The sequence below is a fragment of the Cornus florida genome, unplaced genomic scaffold (assembly GCF_030987335.1).
Source record: "Cornus florida cultivar Cherokee Brave unplaced genomic scaffold, ASM3098733v1 CherokeeBrave_3.0.0_Hap2_Chr02, whole genome shotgun sequence".
Classification (NCBI taxonomy): domain Eukaryota; kingdom Viridiplantae; phylum Streptophyta; class Magnoliopsida; order Cornales; family Cornaceae; genus Cornus; species Cornus florida.
The window spans coordinates 11,137,635-11,153,620 of NW_026775572.1; the positions used below are offsets into that span (position 1 = coordinate 11,137,635).

The window sequence follows — 15,986 nt, forward strand, 5'->3', positions numbered from 1 at the left end:
TCCTAAGTGGCAATTAGTTCAATGTTTCTTTTCAAGTTTATCCGATGCCAATAAGGGCATTGTTGATGCTTCTTGTGGCGGAAGCTACATTGAAAGAAATGAAGATGAAATTTGGCAACTTTTCGAAAAAATGAGTGAAAACTCAATGCATAGATCTTCATCTTCTAGGGGTAGTCACCTAGCACATATGGGAGGAAAGAAAGTTATAAATCAAATAGACTCTTCCATGGAAATTGCCGCTGAGGTCAAAAATCTTACTCAAAGGTTTGATACATTCCTTTTGAATCAAGGTCCGGCAACTCAATCATATCCTCACCATTCCAATGAAATGTGCATGACTTGTTCTAGTTACACTCACCATACTTCAAATTGCCCTCTTGGACAAATTATACCAAGTGAGTCTCAAGAACAAGCAAATGCTGCTTTCATTCATCAAGGGAACAACCCTTATTCCAATACTTACAATCCGGGATGGAAAAATCATCCAAACTTTGCATGGAGAAATCAAGGAGACGGTGCAAACCCTCCTCAAAATCAAGGTTACCAAGCAAAGTATGTTCCCCCACATCTCCAAAATCAAAATCAGAATTCTCAAGGTTACCGTCCTTCATTCTATCCTCAGAATGTGAATCAATACTCTCAACATCAAGCATCAAATCCTCAGTCCTACTCTCATCCTCAAGCATCAAATTCTCAATCTTACTCTAATCCAAATCAAGCGCCTCCTAAAAGTTCAGCTTTTGAGGACAAAGTCTTGCAGGCTTTAGGTAATCTTCAAAAAGATAATCAACTGTTTCATTCTCACTCTCAATCAATTGCAAAGCTTGAAGCTCAAATTGGGCAATTAGCTAATTCTTTAAATGTGAGAGAGAAAGGTAAGTTGCCTAGTCAAACTGAGACCAATCCTAAAGGGCAATTTATGGCGCAAGCAAGTCCTTCATCAGAATTTTCTGGAAATGAGCAAGTTCAAGCAATTACTACCTTGAAGAGTGGTAGGAAAGTGGATAATAAGGTAGAGGTACCTAAGGAGGATAATGAATTGGCACAACCAAGTGGTTGCATCCATCCCATTCCAAATTCTATTCCAATTTCCTTGGATGCTAGTGGTTCCAAAAAGGACATTCCATTATCTTCATCATCATCTCCCCAATTAGAGAAGCCTTATGAGCCAAAAGCTCCATTTCCTCAAGCTTTGAGAGAAACTTCATCATTTGGGAGACAAGAAGGAAAAATTCATGATATGATGGAAGTGTTTAAACAAGTGAAAATCAATCTTCCTCTTCTAGATGCAATTAGGCAAATTCCACCATATGCAAAGTTCTTGAAGGACTTGTGCACACAAAAGAGGAAGAGCAAGGGAAGGGACCTTAAGAAAGTGCTTTTAACAGAACAAGTGAGTTCCATCATTCTTTCTAACACTCCTCCTAAGTTCAAGGATCCGGGTGCTCCGACTATTTCTTGTGTTATTGGAAACCAAGAGGTTCGTAGAGCTCTCCTTGATTTAGGTGCAAGTATCAATCTCATTCCATACTCTGTTTACTTGCAATTAGGATTAGGGGACTTGAAGCCAACATCGGTAGTAATCCAACTAGCCGATAGATCAATTAAGAAACCAAGGGGGATTGTTGAGGATATTCTAATTAAGGTTGATAAATTTTATTTCCCGGTTGATTTTGTGGTACTAGATACTGAGCCAGTCCCTAATCTCACCAATCACATTCCAGTCATCCTAGGAAGGCCATTCCTTGCCACTGCCAATGCCACCATTAATTGTAGATCCGGCATTATGGACATCTCTTTTGGCAACATGATGGTTAAGCTTAATGTATTCAATGCAAGTCAACATCCCACAGATGAAGACGAGTGTTTCCTAGTAGATGTCTTGGATGAAACCATAGAGGAGACTCTTCCCTCTATTTTATCTAAGGACCCTCTTGAGGCGTGCCTTTGCGAAATGTTTGAAAGTTGTGGTTTTGACACAGAAGGATCCATAAGTGAGGTGAATGCTTTAATGGACTATGTGGCCACTTTGGATTACCCACCTTGGAAAAGCAAGAAAGAACCTCTTCCTACACTCTCTAGTACTCCACCAGTTCCATCTCTCATCTCTCCTCATATTCTTGAGCTTAAGCCCCTTCCATCAAATCTGAAATACGCCTTCTTAGGCCCAAAAGAGACTCTTCCGGTCATCATTGCTTCCAATCTTGAAAATGACCAAGAGAATGATCTTTTGGAAGTACTTAAAGCTAACAAAGAAGCCATTGGATGGAGTGTGGCTGACCTAAAAGGCATTGACCCTTCTATTTGTATGCATCGCATACACATGGAAGAGGATGAAAGGCCATTTAGGGATGCTCAAAGGAGATTGAACCCAAATATGAAGGAAGTGGTCATGAAGGAGGTTGTGAAACTTCTAGATGCGGGAATCATTTATCCTATCTCTGATTCCAAGTGGGTTAGTCCAACTCAAGTGGTTCCTAAAAAGTCGGGAATCACAGTTGTTGAAAATGCTAAGGGTGATCTTATTTCGAAACGCACCGCCACTTCATGGCGTGTTTGTATAGATTACCGAAAGCTGAATTCTGCCACTAGGAAGGACCATTTTCCATTGCCTTTCATTGACCAAATCTTGGAAAGATTGGCTGGGCAACAATACTATTGCTTCCTAGATGGTTACTCGGGGTACAATCAAGTGGCCTTAGATCCATTGGATCAAGAAAAGACCACATTCACATGTCCTTTCGGTACATTTGCTTATCGACGGATGCCTTTCGGATTGTGCAATGCTCCTGCCACTTTCCAAAGGTGTATGATGTCAATTTTTTCGGACATGGTGGAGAAGTATTTAGAAGTCTTCATGGATGACTTCTCAGTTTTTGGGTCCTCATTTGATTCGTGTCTCCAAAATCTCAAAAAAGTGCTTCAAAGATGTCGTGAGACTAATCTTGTGTTAAGTTGGGAAAAGAGCCATTTCATGGTTCAAGAAGGAATCGTGCTTGGACATGTCATCTCTAAAAGAGGAATAGAAGTAGATAGAGCGAAAGTTGAGCTAATTTCTGAATTGTCTCCACCTAATACGGTGAGAGAAATCCGCTCCTTTCTAGGACATGCCGGTTTTTATCGCCGATTCATCAAAGACTTTAGCAAAATTGCTAGACCCTTGTGTAACCTTCTTGCCAAGGAGACTCCATTTGTCTTTGATGAAGCATGCCTAAATGCTTTTCATCAACTTCGCACTCTTCTATCATCCGTTCCTATCATGCAACCTCCAAATTGGTCCTTACCATTTGAGATTATGTGTGATGCTTCCGACTTCACAATGGGTGCTGTTTTGGGGCAAAGGATAGGTAAACTACCATATGCTATATACTATGCGAGTAAGACTTTCTCAGGTGCCCAATTGAACTATTCTACCACTGAGAAAGAGTTACTTGCCGTAGTATATGCCCTTGATAAATTTCGGTCATATCTCTTAAGATCCAAGGTAATTGTGTTTTCCGATCATGCCGCTCTTAGGCATCTTTTAATGAAAAAGGAAACCAAACCTCGCTTGATAAGATGGATTCTACTTCTTCAAGAATTTGACTTTGAAATCAAGGATAAAAAGGGCTCCGACAATGTCGTTGCCGATCATCTGTCTAGATTAATGGTTGAATCTTCTCCAAATCTTGAAATTCATGAATCATTTCCGGATGAACAACTCTTTCAAATCTCAAATGGGACGTTGCCTTGGTTCGCCGACATTGTTAACTATCTTGCAACCAGCAAACTTCCCATTAATTGGTCAAAACAAGAAAAGGACCGATTCTTTGCTAACATCCGGAAATACTATTGGGAAGATCCCATTCTGTTTCGTTATTGCCCGGATCAAATCATCAGGAGATGTGTGCCGGAAAGTGAAGTTCCGAGCGTCCTTGCGTTTTGTCACACACTTGCTTGTGGTGGGCATTTTAGTGGAAAAAAGACCGCGTTGAAGGTTCTTCAAAGTGGGCTCTTCTGGCCCACTATCCACCGAGATGCCTATAACTTTTGTAAGGTGTGTGTTCGGTGTCAAAAGTTGGGATCAATGTCAAAGAGAGACATGATGCCCTTAACTTCAATCTTTGTAGTTGAAATCTTCGATGTATGGGGCATAGACTTTATGGGACCATTCCCAATGTCTTATGGCTTTCAATATATACTCGTTGCCGTTGATTATGTTTCAAAGTGGGTTGAGGCTTGTGCTACCAAAACGAATGACCACTCCGTGGTAATTGCATTCGTTAAATCAAATATCTTTGCTCGTTTTGGTATGCCAAGGGCTATGATAAGTGATGGAGGAAAACATTTCTGTAATCAATTCTTGAAGCAACTTTTCTTGAAATACTCCGTCACACATAAAGTGGCCACTCCCTACCATCCCCAAACAAGTGGGCAAGTCGAGGTGTCAAATAGGGAAATCAAGCATATTCTTGAGAAAACTGTCAATCCGACCCGAAAAGATTGGTCAAGAAAATTGAACGATGCTTTGTGGGCTTACCGGACAGCTTACAAGACTCCAATAGGCATGTCTCCATATAGACTTGTTTATGGGAAGCCTTGTCATCTTCCGGTTGAGGTAGAACACAAAGCACTTTGGGCAATAAGAAGGCTCAACTTTGATCTTGATAAGGCTGGAAAGGACCGTTTACTCCAACTCAATGAGCTAGAGGAATTGAGAAATGATGCCTATGATAGTTCAAAAATTTACAAGGCAAGGACAAAAGCATTTCATGATAAACATATTGTGAAAAAGTCCTTTGAAGCCGGTCAAAAGGCTTGGTTATTCAACTCTAGGCTCAAATTTTTCCCTGGAAAGCTTCGAACCAAATGGGAAGGCCCTTATCAAATTATCTCCGTCTCACCTCATGGGGCTGTTGAACTTAAAAATCTAAAAGATGAAGGGACCTTCAAAGTTAATGGTCAAAGGCTTAAACCATACATTGATGGACAAAATTTTCAAAGAAATGTGGAATCTGCCCTCTTGGTAGATCCCATTTATTTTGAAGATTGAGAACATCTCACGTCTTTCTAGCGACGTTAAACACTAGTTGTATCGAGTTTCTCCTTCGTTGCATTTTAATTTTCATTTTATTATTATTTTATTTCTATTTTTCCTTTTGTACATTTATGCATTTTTAAATTTTAAAAAAAAAATTAAAAAAAAAATTGTAAATGAGTAATGTAGGTTGGTGTTTGATTTTATTTCTATTTTATTATTATTATTTTTATTATTTTTGTATATATTTCATGTTAATTTTGATTTATTCAAAAACATAAAAAAAAAAAAAAATTAAAAAATATTAATTAGTATAGGTTGATAAGTGATTTTATTTCAATTTTATTTATTATTATTTTTATTTTATTTTTTATCTATTTTTCATTTTAGTGTATATATTCTTTTTAGTTTTGTTTTGTTTTATTTTTTTATTTTTTTTATTTTTTTATTTTTTATTTTTTTGTTTATTTTTATTATTATTATTATTATTATTTAAAAAAAATGAAAAATTGAAAAAAAAGGAAAAAAGAAAGATCGATCCCCAAAATGGGTAGGAGATCGATCCCATTTTCTTGGCAGAGAGCAACAAAAAAATAGGCCAAGTGGATTGATCCCCCGTCTAAATGGATCGATCCCATTTTACTTATGTTTCTCCCTTCTTATTAAACAGTGAAGGGGACATTTTTTTGCCTAAAATTGTCGATCCCCCATCAAAGCAGATCGATCGCACCTTAGCCCTTGAAGCCACGAATACATTTCTCTCTGTTGCTTGAAATTCTGCTTCTTCCCCCAAAAATCTCTAAACCCAATTTCATTGTCCAACCCTCACGGTTCGCTCTTCTCTTCTCTTGGCTGTTCATAGTTCTTCTCTGGCGTCGAGGCTGAGTTTTTCCAGCGATTTAGGCTGGTGTTCTCCAGCGATCAAGGCTGTTTCGGCCTTTATTTTTCCGCCGTCAGATCTGGGTCACGGCTATTTCATATGCCGGCGAGACCCAGCAGCGGATTCGCAGCTGGGTTCATCTTTCCGGTGATCTGTCTCGTCATCCGATGACGCGGTTGTTCGTTGCTTTCCTGCGTTGCATCTGGGTTCGTCTTTCCGACGCCGTTTGCCGTTTTCTGGGTTCGTTAGCCGGTAATTCCAGCTGGTGGGTTCGCGGCTCGTTATTCTCCAGCGAGGTCGCGGCTGCATCGGCATCATATTCCAGCGATCTCGGCTTCATCGGCGTCCCTTTTCTCCCAGCGATCGCGGCTGGTTTACGGCTGCATCAGCGTCGTCTCTCCGGCGATTGCTGCTGGTTCGTCCAACGGCATAGCGGTTGGGTTCTTCTCCGATCGCTGCTGGGTCGCAACTGGGTTCATTTTTCCGGCGTCGCGGGTTCGTTTCTCTCTGGCGATCTCGGCTTGGTTTCGCCGGCGAACAAGGCTGGTTCTTCTCCGGCCACGATTTCCGGCGGTTGGTTCTTCCAACAGCGGTCGCGGCTGTTCATCTTCTCCGGCGAGCTTTTGGCTTCGCCGTTCCAATTGATACATAAAAATTTAAAAAAATAAAAAAAAATAAAAAAAAGAAAAAGAAAAAGAAAAGAAAAAAATTAAAATAATAAAATAATAAAAAAATAATAATAATAATAATAATAAATAAATAAATAAAAACATAACATAAAAATTTTAATAATTAAAAAGTATATATATATATATATATATATATATATATATATATATATTTTGAATTGATTTATTAAAAAAAAAAAAAAATAGATAAAAAAAAGAGTAGCATTGATGTTTTAAAAAAAAAAAAAAAAAAAGGCTAAGTAGAATTTGTAGTAGTGTTTTTAGTTATTTATTTCTTTATTTATTTTTGATAAAAATAAAATAAAATTTCAGTAACATGACGTTAAACTTAGCCCATTTTTCTTATTTTATTTTGTTGGTTGTATATACATGTTTTTTTCCTTTGTAAAAAAAAAAAAACTTGAATTGATTTATTTTAGTATATATTTATTTCTTTTTAGTTTAATATATATTTTTTCTTTTTAGTTTAGAATATTTTTCTTTGTGTTAAAAAAAAAAAAAAAAAAAAAAAAAACTGGGAAATCAATCCCATTCTTGAAATTAAAAAAAAAAAAAAAAAAAAAAAAACATATCACCAAAATTTCAAAAATATGTGTCCCCGTTATGCCCTTCTGCTTAGTTATACATGTTTTCATCTTTTACAAAGGGCTTGATATCATATCTCTTTACATCTTATTCTATATTGTTTTGGAATGTATGCTTTACTTATTCCATTTGATATTTGATGTGAGTTGCTAGTGTGGCTTTTCTAGTAGGTTTTTGCATCCAAGTTTGGGGAAGACCTCTTTCGTCATGGATCATTACCGGACGTCATTAACTTTTGCCATCACGGTATACTCTTTCCATTTCTTTCATTGTTCTCATTGCACATTGAGGACAATGTGCAGTTTAAGTTTGGGGGTAAAGTAGCCTTGTTACATTCTACTTTAAGTTGAGTTTTAAATGCATGATTGAGATTTGAGATATATTTGGCAATGATTTTGAACTTTTGAAGCATAGTGCCTTTAAAAAACAAGTTGTTAGAGTCTAATACTTCTTGTATGCTCTAGGATGCCATTTAGGGGTAAATTTTAATTTTTGACATCATGTTTGCTTTTGTGGTACACATCATCTTGTTGGTTGAAAATGCTTTGAGAGTTGATTCTAGAATTCTACATTTGCACTTGCGCACACTAGCATTCAATTTGTGGGGTACATGCTTAGTTGATTATTGTTTTGGTTTGTTCCAATTGAGCTAGTATGCTTTGAAAGCTTTCATTCTTGATAAAATGACCTTGCAAAGGAAAGAAAAGAAATAAATTAAAAAAAAAAAAAAAAAAAAAACTGCATTCTTTCAACATGTCAACTGATTAAAAAGGAAGACAAGGGAAGAATGTAAGATGTATGATTAGTTTGAGTTCGTAGCCTAGCCATTCCGAGTCATTACGCCCTTAGGAGTGTCTTTACACTTAACGCCCTAAGACCATCTGGTTTGGGAGTCGTTGGCTCAACGCTTGTTACATGGGGTGATTAGAGAGCTTAAGGAACTTGGACATTGCACATGGTCATACATAAAAATAAAAAATGAAATCAATAAAAAAAAAAAAAAAAGAATGTTTGATTAAATAACAAGGTTCATTCAATGTCTTGATGGTTGGTACTATATCTGCATGCTAGTTTGAGGGTAAGGCTATGCCATTACTTTGATTTGCTAGGATAACAACACATTTTGATGCCGGTTCACTTAAAAGGATGATATAATTGATTCAATTTGCATGATTAATTGATTGATGCGTGGATGACCGTTTTTGCTTACATGATGTTGAAATATTGAGAATAGCTTAGAAATGGCAGAAATTTGCATACTTGAGGTAGTCTACTTTCAACACTTGTTTAATATGTGTCGTTACTTCTCAAGTAAGAAAGAGCTGTTGATATTTGTGGGTACCATTTCTGTAAACCCTCACGAGACTTCACTCGTCCACTAGGGGTAACCTAGGGGTTTAAAAGGCTTGTTGCATATGCTAAATGCAACCGTGATCCCTACGAAAGTGGTGTTATCTTTATTTGCTTTATTAGTTCATAATCGTATATATGTTTGTTTCATTTCCATGCTGTAGTTTATTGCTAGGGACTAGCAATATCTAAGTTTGGGGGCGTGATAAGTGCTTAAATGTTGCACATTTCAGCACCTAAGCTAAGGTATTTCAGTCTTTGCATCTATCTTAATTTTATATTTTAGTCCTAATTTATGTTTATGTGTATTTCAGGGCAATAAAGTTAAAATGAGCTAAGAACAGTCCAATTAAGCCATTTTGGAGTTAAGCGAAGATTTTCAGACAATGGCACAAAGCGGTCAATTTCGGGCCTTTGATGATGTTCCCAAAGATGGAGAAGCAAACCAAATAGCCGGGGCAAAAATGGAGCTGAATAGGGCTTAAAGGAATTTGTCAACTCTGGGGGGATCGATCCCCAGGGTGGGGGATCGATCCCCCAGGACTTAGCAACATTACAGTTTTTATTTAATTTTTGGGCTCATTTTGGGAACTGTTGGGCTTTAATGAGATTGTTACTTAAGGCCCAGTGAGCCATTAGATTAGGGTTAGTTTTAGTTTTTATTTAGGTAAAGATTATTAGAGAAAAAAAAAAAAAAAAAAAAAAAAAAGTTTTATTTTATTTTTTATTTTTCTGTATCGTAGTATCGTATTTTCTCTCTGGAAAAACACGCGAATAAAGGGAAAAAGCAAGAACAGGCTAGGGTTTGGAAGAAAAGTTCAGAGAAGATGAAGCAGATGATGGGGATTGTCCTCTCTTCGACTCCATCAACCATGAGTGGCTGATTCTTCTACTTAGGGTTGGATAAACCCTAAGCATGTAACCTATTCTCTCTCTCTTTTCATACTTTTTGGGGATTAATTTATGTAATTAGTGTATAGTCTTGAATATTATGAATTAAATTCTTCCAATTGATTATCTGTATTAACCTCATATTGTCTTATGTGTGGTTGATTGATAAACAAATTTTACACATGAATTCTTTGTTAATTGATTCTTGTGATGGCTATGCATGGTATTGCTTAGTTGTAATTGTGTTTCAAATTGATGAAAAATGCTTACATTTGATGGATGGTACTACATGTTTAGGTTAATTTGTTGTTTAATTAGTTTTAAATTCATGTTTAATTAGTTTAATTTAAGTTTAATTAATTTAATTGCAATTCAATTATTAGGTAAGTAGACCATCCATACTTATGTTTGAATTCCATACTTTTTGTCACAATTGCATTATCTTCTAGATTAATGTGTGTTAAATTTGTAACTTGGATTGATAAATCATGCTTTGAATGGGTGAATTGCACTACACTTAGTTTAATTGTCATTAGGTAGTTGATTCATGCTTGAAATTGATGGTTTACACTTTTCATTACTCTTGTTAGCCACATATAGATTACATAGTATTATTTCCCCAATTAGTTGAAAGTGAGTGAGTTAGGGAATGTGCTTAGTGGTGAATCCTACACCCTAAGTCTCTTTCCAATCTCTTAAACTCTATTTCTTTATTGCAATCATTTAGTTTAAAATTAGTTTTAATCACAAACAAAACCCTTTTGGCAATCACATAAGCATTAAAGTAGAATTCAATTCTGGAAAACCTATAATTGTTTAGATCTCTTGGGACGATCCCTGCTCACTTCATACTCCATAGTATAAGTGTTTAGTGGTTTTATAAATTTTAAAATATGGTGCCCACTTGACATTATTTCTAAACCTAAAGTGTTGTGCATTATTTTGTGCACACGCTCGGTCGCACCAATTGGCCTTATCCAAGGCAATATGTCGGTGGTGGAATACGAGAACAGGTTCACCTCACTCTCTCGCTTTGCTCCAGAGATGGTGAGTAATGAAGTTGATAAGGTTCGGAAGTTTATCTCCAGACTTGACTATAAGATGAGGCCGTTGTTAATAGCACAGGGCATTAAGGTTTATTCTGAGGCAGTGGAAAGGGCACTAATGCTAGAAGCGGAGGCCAAAGATAAAGATGCAAGAAGGGAACAGTGGAAGCAAAAGAGGAATGCAGGGTCATTTTCAGAGGAACCTTCAGGGAAAAGGAACAGGGGTGGTTCATCTCAGTTTCAGGGGCAGCAGTCAGCACGATCCGCTCCTACCACTCCTATGCCAGCAGGGTCTGCCAAGAGTGGTGTCATTTGTTATCGTTGTAATCAGCCGGGTCACTACAAGTCAGAGTGTCCACAGACATTAGTTAATTCTGAGGCTTGTTTTGGTTGTGGCCAACAGGGCCATAAGGTTAAGAATTGTCCTAATCAGGGAGCAGGCACCGGTAGTGGTAGAGGGTCACAACAGAGGCCATTATAGTTGGCTATGGTTCAATCAGGTTTTAGACCACCACCATCACAGCCTGCCATGTCCTCTTAGGGTTTACGGCCAGTTATGAGGGATACTCCTACTATGTCAGTGCAGCAGTCAGGTGTTCAGGTTGGCAATTCTCAGGCACAGGCACTACAGGGACGTGTCTTTGCACTTGCACCGACTGATGCATCTCCTGGATCGTCAGTTCTTCGAGGTATATTTCCAGTGTTTGATTCTTGGGCTTGTGTTTTGTTTGACTCTGGTGCATCTCATTCCTTCATATCATCATCATTTGCATTTGCATCGGGGTAGATGTCAGTTTCATGGATCAGGCGTTGTGTGTTAATACGCCAGTTGGGGTTTCAGTGTCTTTGAGTCGAGTTGTGCGGGATTGTTCCATTGTGATAGCTGAGTGGACCTTTGTATTTGACCTTATCCTTCTGGAGATGACTAGCTTTGATGCCATTCTCAAGATGGATTGGTTAGTTTCCTTTCGTTCCACGATCGACTGTTTTAGAGGTAGAGTCACAGTTTGCACTCCCGAGGGAGACTGTTTCTTTTCGTGGGAGATCGGAGTGATTCCCACATTTCATCGTTTTATGGGGTTCGTGGACGGAGTCGTGGTGATTACTTCTTGGCTAGTCTTCTAGCCGAAGAAGATGATGTTCTGGAAGAAGATTATCCTGCAGTTGTTCGTGATTTTCTGGATGTGTTTCCGGAGGATTTGACAGAGTTACCTCTACACCGAGAAGTGGAGTTTACTATTGATTTGATGCCAGGTACCGCGTCAATTTCTATGGCACCGTATCGTATGACACTAGTTGAATTGGAAGAATTAAAGAGGCAGCTTGATGATTTGAGCGTGAAAGGTTTCATCCGATCGAGTGTGTCACCGTGGGGAGCACCGGTCTTGTTTGAGAAAAAGAAAGATGGTTCTTTAAGGTTGTGCATTGATTACCGGAAGTTGAATCATGCCACCATCAAGAATAAGTATCATTTGCCAAGGATAGATGATTTGTTTGATCAGTTGAGAGAAGCCAGTTGTTTTTCGAAAATTGACTTAAGGTCTGGCTACTATCAGTTACGGGTTAGGGATGAGGATATCCCAAAGACAGCATTCCATACACGGTATAGACACTATGAGTTCCTTGTTATGCCTTTTGGCTTGACTAATGCGTCAACGGCATTCATGGACTTGATGAACCGTGTCTTTCATGATTACTTGGGCTAGTTTGTGGTAGTTTTCGTGAATGACATTTTTGTGTATTCACAATCTCGGGAGGAGCACGAAATCCAATTACAGATTTTGTGGGAGCATCGATTGTATGCCAAATATAAGAAATGTGAGTTTTGGCTACAGGAGGTGAAATTTTTGGGGGATGTTGTTTCAGAAGGTGGAGTGTCAGTAGATCCATCAAAGGTTGAAGCAGTTTTGACTTAGGAGCAACCCAAGAATGTTTTTGAGATTCGGAGTTTCCTTGGCCTAGAGGGTTACTATCGGAGATTTGTGAAGGCTTTCTCCTGTTTAGCGGCTCTTATGACCCATTTGACCCGGAAGGGGATTAAGTTTGTGTGGAATGAAGCATGTGAGTCATCTTTTTAGGAGTTGAAAACAAGATTGACTACAGCTCTAGTGTTGGTGATACCTGAGTGTGGCTTGGGTTATGTAATTTATTGTGACGCTTCACGTGATGGTTTGGGATATGTGTTGATGCAGAATGGTAGAGTAGTGGCTTATGAGTCTTGACAGTTAAAGACTCACAAGCTTAATTACCCTACTCATGATTTAGAGTTAGCGGCAGTTGTATTTGCTTTGAAGTGTTGGAGACATTACTTGTATGGTGAGAGATTCGAGGTGTACTCGAATCATAAAAGTCTCAAGTACCTTTTCTCCCAAAAGAACTTGAACAACAGACAGAGAAGATGGGTTGAGTTCTTGGAGGACTACAATTTTGACTTGCAGTATCATCCGGGTAAGGCAAATGTGGTAGCAGATGCCTTAAGCTGAAATCTTGTGGGACTCTGGCCTTTTTGGCTATTCGGAAGTGGAAGATGCTTAAGGATTTAGCAGAGATGGGATTGTATTGTTTTGATGACGATGTTGACAGTGAGCCGGCATTCTTGTTTAGTCTTGTGGCTCAGCCTACTCTTGTTGTACGAGTAATTGAGTCACAGAGACAAGACCCGGATTTAGATGTCATTCACACTTTGATCTCCAGTGGTGAGACAGTGAAAGATTGGGCCTTGCATGCAGATGGGGGTCTACGGTCCAAGGGTTTGTTAGTAGTTCCCACAGTTTGTCGTGAGGACGTCTTACGGGAGTTTCACACTTCCCGCTTTGTAGCTCATCCAGGTGGTACCAAGATGTATCACAATTTGAGACGTCAGTATTGGTGGAACAGGATGAAGAAAGATGTTGCTCAGTTTGTGGCTAAGTGCCTTACCTGTCAACAGGTGAAGGCCGAGCATTAGAGACCGGTTGGTTTGTTGCAACCATTACCTGTAGTACAGTGGAAATGGGAACATATTGCTATGGATTTTGTGATAGGTCTTCTAAGGTCACGGAGGGGCAATGAAGCCGTATGGGTCATTGTTGATAGATTGACCAAAACGGCTCACTTTTTGCCTATTAAGGCAGCAGATGATGCAGAGACGCTTAATGTACTTTATGTGAAGGAAATTGTAAGGTTACATGGAGTTCCAGTAACCATTATCTCAGATAAGGATGCCAAGTTCACTTCGAAGTTCTGGGAAGGACTTCAAGTAGCGTTTGGTTCAGCGTTGCATCTTAGTACGGCATTCCATCCACAGACAGACGACCAGTCGGAGCGTACTATCCAGATCTTGGAGGATATGCTTCGGACATGTGTGCTTGACTTGGGTGGTAGTTGGGAAGATCATCTACCGCTTATTGAGTTTGCCTACAACAACAGTTATCAAGCGCGTATCCAGATGGCTCCATTTGAGGCATTATATGGTAGACCTTGTAAGTCTCCTGTTTGTTGGACTGAGGTGGGTGAGACCGCCGCCTTAGAACCCGACATAGTACTCGAGACTACTGAGAAGATTAAGCTGATCAGACAGAGGTTACATACAGCTCAGAACCGACAGAAGAGTTATGCGGATAAGCGGAGACGACCGATATCCTTTAAGGTGGGAGATCACGTTTTGCTTCGGGTTTCTCCATGGAAGGGGTTATTGAGGTTCAGGAAGAGTGGCAAGTTATCGCCACGATTCATAGGACCTTTTGAGATTTTGGACTGTGTAGGAGAGGTTGCCTACAGACTTGCTTTGCCATCACAGTTGGACAGGGTTCACAATGTCTTTCATATATCGATGCTATGGAAGTACGAGCCGGATCCATCTCACATTTTGAGTTAGGTTGATATGGACATTAATGAGGATGTTTCCTATGAAGAATGATCAGTTCAGATCCTTGACATACAGCAGAAGGTGTTGAGGAATAAGACGATACCAATGGTGAAAGTTCTTTAGAGACACCACGGAGTCGAGGAGGCTACTTGGGAGCTCGAACAGGAGGTTCGCTCCAAGTACCCAGCGTTGTTTTCTTCCTCAGGTATGGCTTGATTTTGGGGACGAAATCTTTTTAAGTTGGGGAGAATGTAATGTTTCAATTCGTTTGCATATATACATAATAATATTATAAATAAGTTTTATGGGACCCACCCTATTATAAGTTATGTTTTGGCTTAAGGGTTAACAGATCATCAAAAAAAAAAAAAAAAAAATTCTCTTCTCTTTGCCGCATCTTCTCTCTCTGTGTGTACTGTTTTTCTTTTTTCTTTTGCAACCTTAAAGCTTTGATTAATCTGCAACCTCTTGGTCATATTAAGTGCCGTTTGCGGCAAAACGGAGAGCATGGCGAGCTTTACACGTGTGTACCAGCAATTTCAGTTTTGAGCAACCTAGGGTGTCCGAAAAATCTTGACCCATTTTGAGGGTTTGAGGTAGAAATTAGGGGTTTTGACTTAAATTGAGGTAGGGGTGTTTAATCCACAATCTCTTAGATTTTGGTGAATTATTTTTCATAATTTGTGTTCTAATTTGTGTTATTTTCATATTTGTTATATGTTGTATATGAGATGTGTATATATATATGTTAGTTGTTATGTGATAAAGGACCATGTTAAATTGATATTAAATTTCATACCTATATGTTGAATTTTATGATTTTGAAGCATGATATAAATTCTTAGAATATTCCTATGAGGCATGTATATTGTAAATATTTGACTTGTAAGAAATAAAAAAAAATTTCTTGGTACGTCATTGAAATGCATAAGACATATATGCATTCATTGAGATAGAATGGGAAAAATTGATTTGAAAGAAAGAAAATGAATTTTGGGAAAGAATTTTGAAAAGAATTTTGTGAAAAACCCGGCCGCCTAGGAGTTGCCTAGGGACCGCTGCGATAGTAAGGCCTAAACGGGACTAGGGAGACCGCCCTAGTGTGGTTGAGTTACCTGGGCCCCAAATGACGCCATGGAGTTGCCATGGGTCAGGGATAGTGGCCAATCCTCCTCTCGTGCCTCCATGGAGTTGCCATGGGACGGGTTCACTAATGATTTGGAAATGATAATGGAAATGGTTTTGGGAAAATAGGGAGTGACATTGCATGGCACGGTATCTCAGTGCATGGCATATTTATTTGTGGTATTGGATTAATGATGTGGTATCGTAGTTATACTTTTGCCCCCGGCATGGTATGATCCTAATTTCCTTATTCCTATTCATTATGTGGATTCACGGGGTCTCAAGAGGTGTGCCTTAGGCACTACCTATTGAGCAATTTTGCTCATCCCTATTATTTAACATTTTTCAGGGCTTGAAAAATAAGTGGCGGATGACAATCCCCCGCAAGCTTGAAGAAGATTAGGAGTTGTATTTTGTTATCTTTTGTATCTTCGCCCTTTTTTTTTTTGTATTGTCTCAAACTATGTAAAAGAGTATTTATTTTTGCAAATCATGGCCCTGTAACATAACTAAGATACTTGATTATTTTTGTTATAAACTAAGACCATATAAATGC

General features: G+C 38.6%; 1 protein-coding gene across 1 annotated transcript; it reads left to right on the top strand.

Annotated features, from left to right (window-relative positions):
* The first annotated feature begins 10,399 nt into the window (after window positions 1–10,399).
* Window positions 10,400–10,939, top strand: LOC132295637 (uncharacterized). The gene has a single exon (XM_059793943.1). It carries the CDS (start codon window positions 10,400–10,402, stop codon window positions 10,937–10,939), a length of 540 nt encoding a protein of 179 aa, XP_059649926.1.
* Window positions 10,940–15,986: the final 5,047 nt, after the last annotated feature.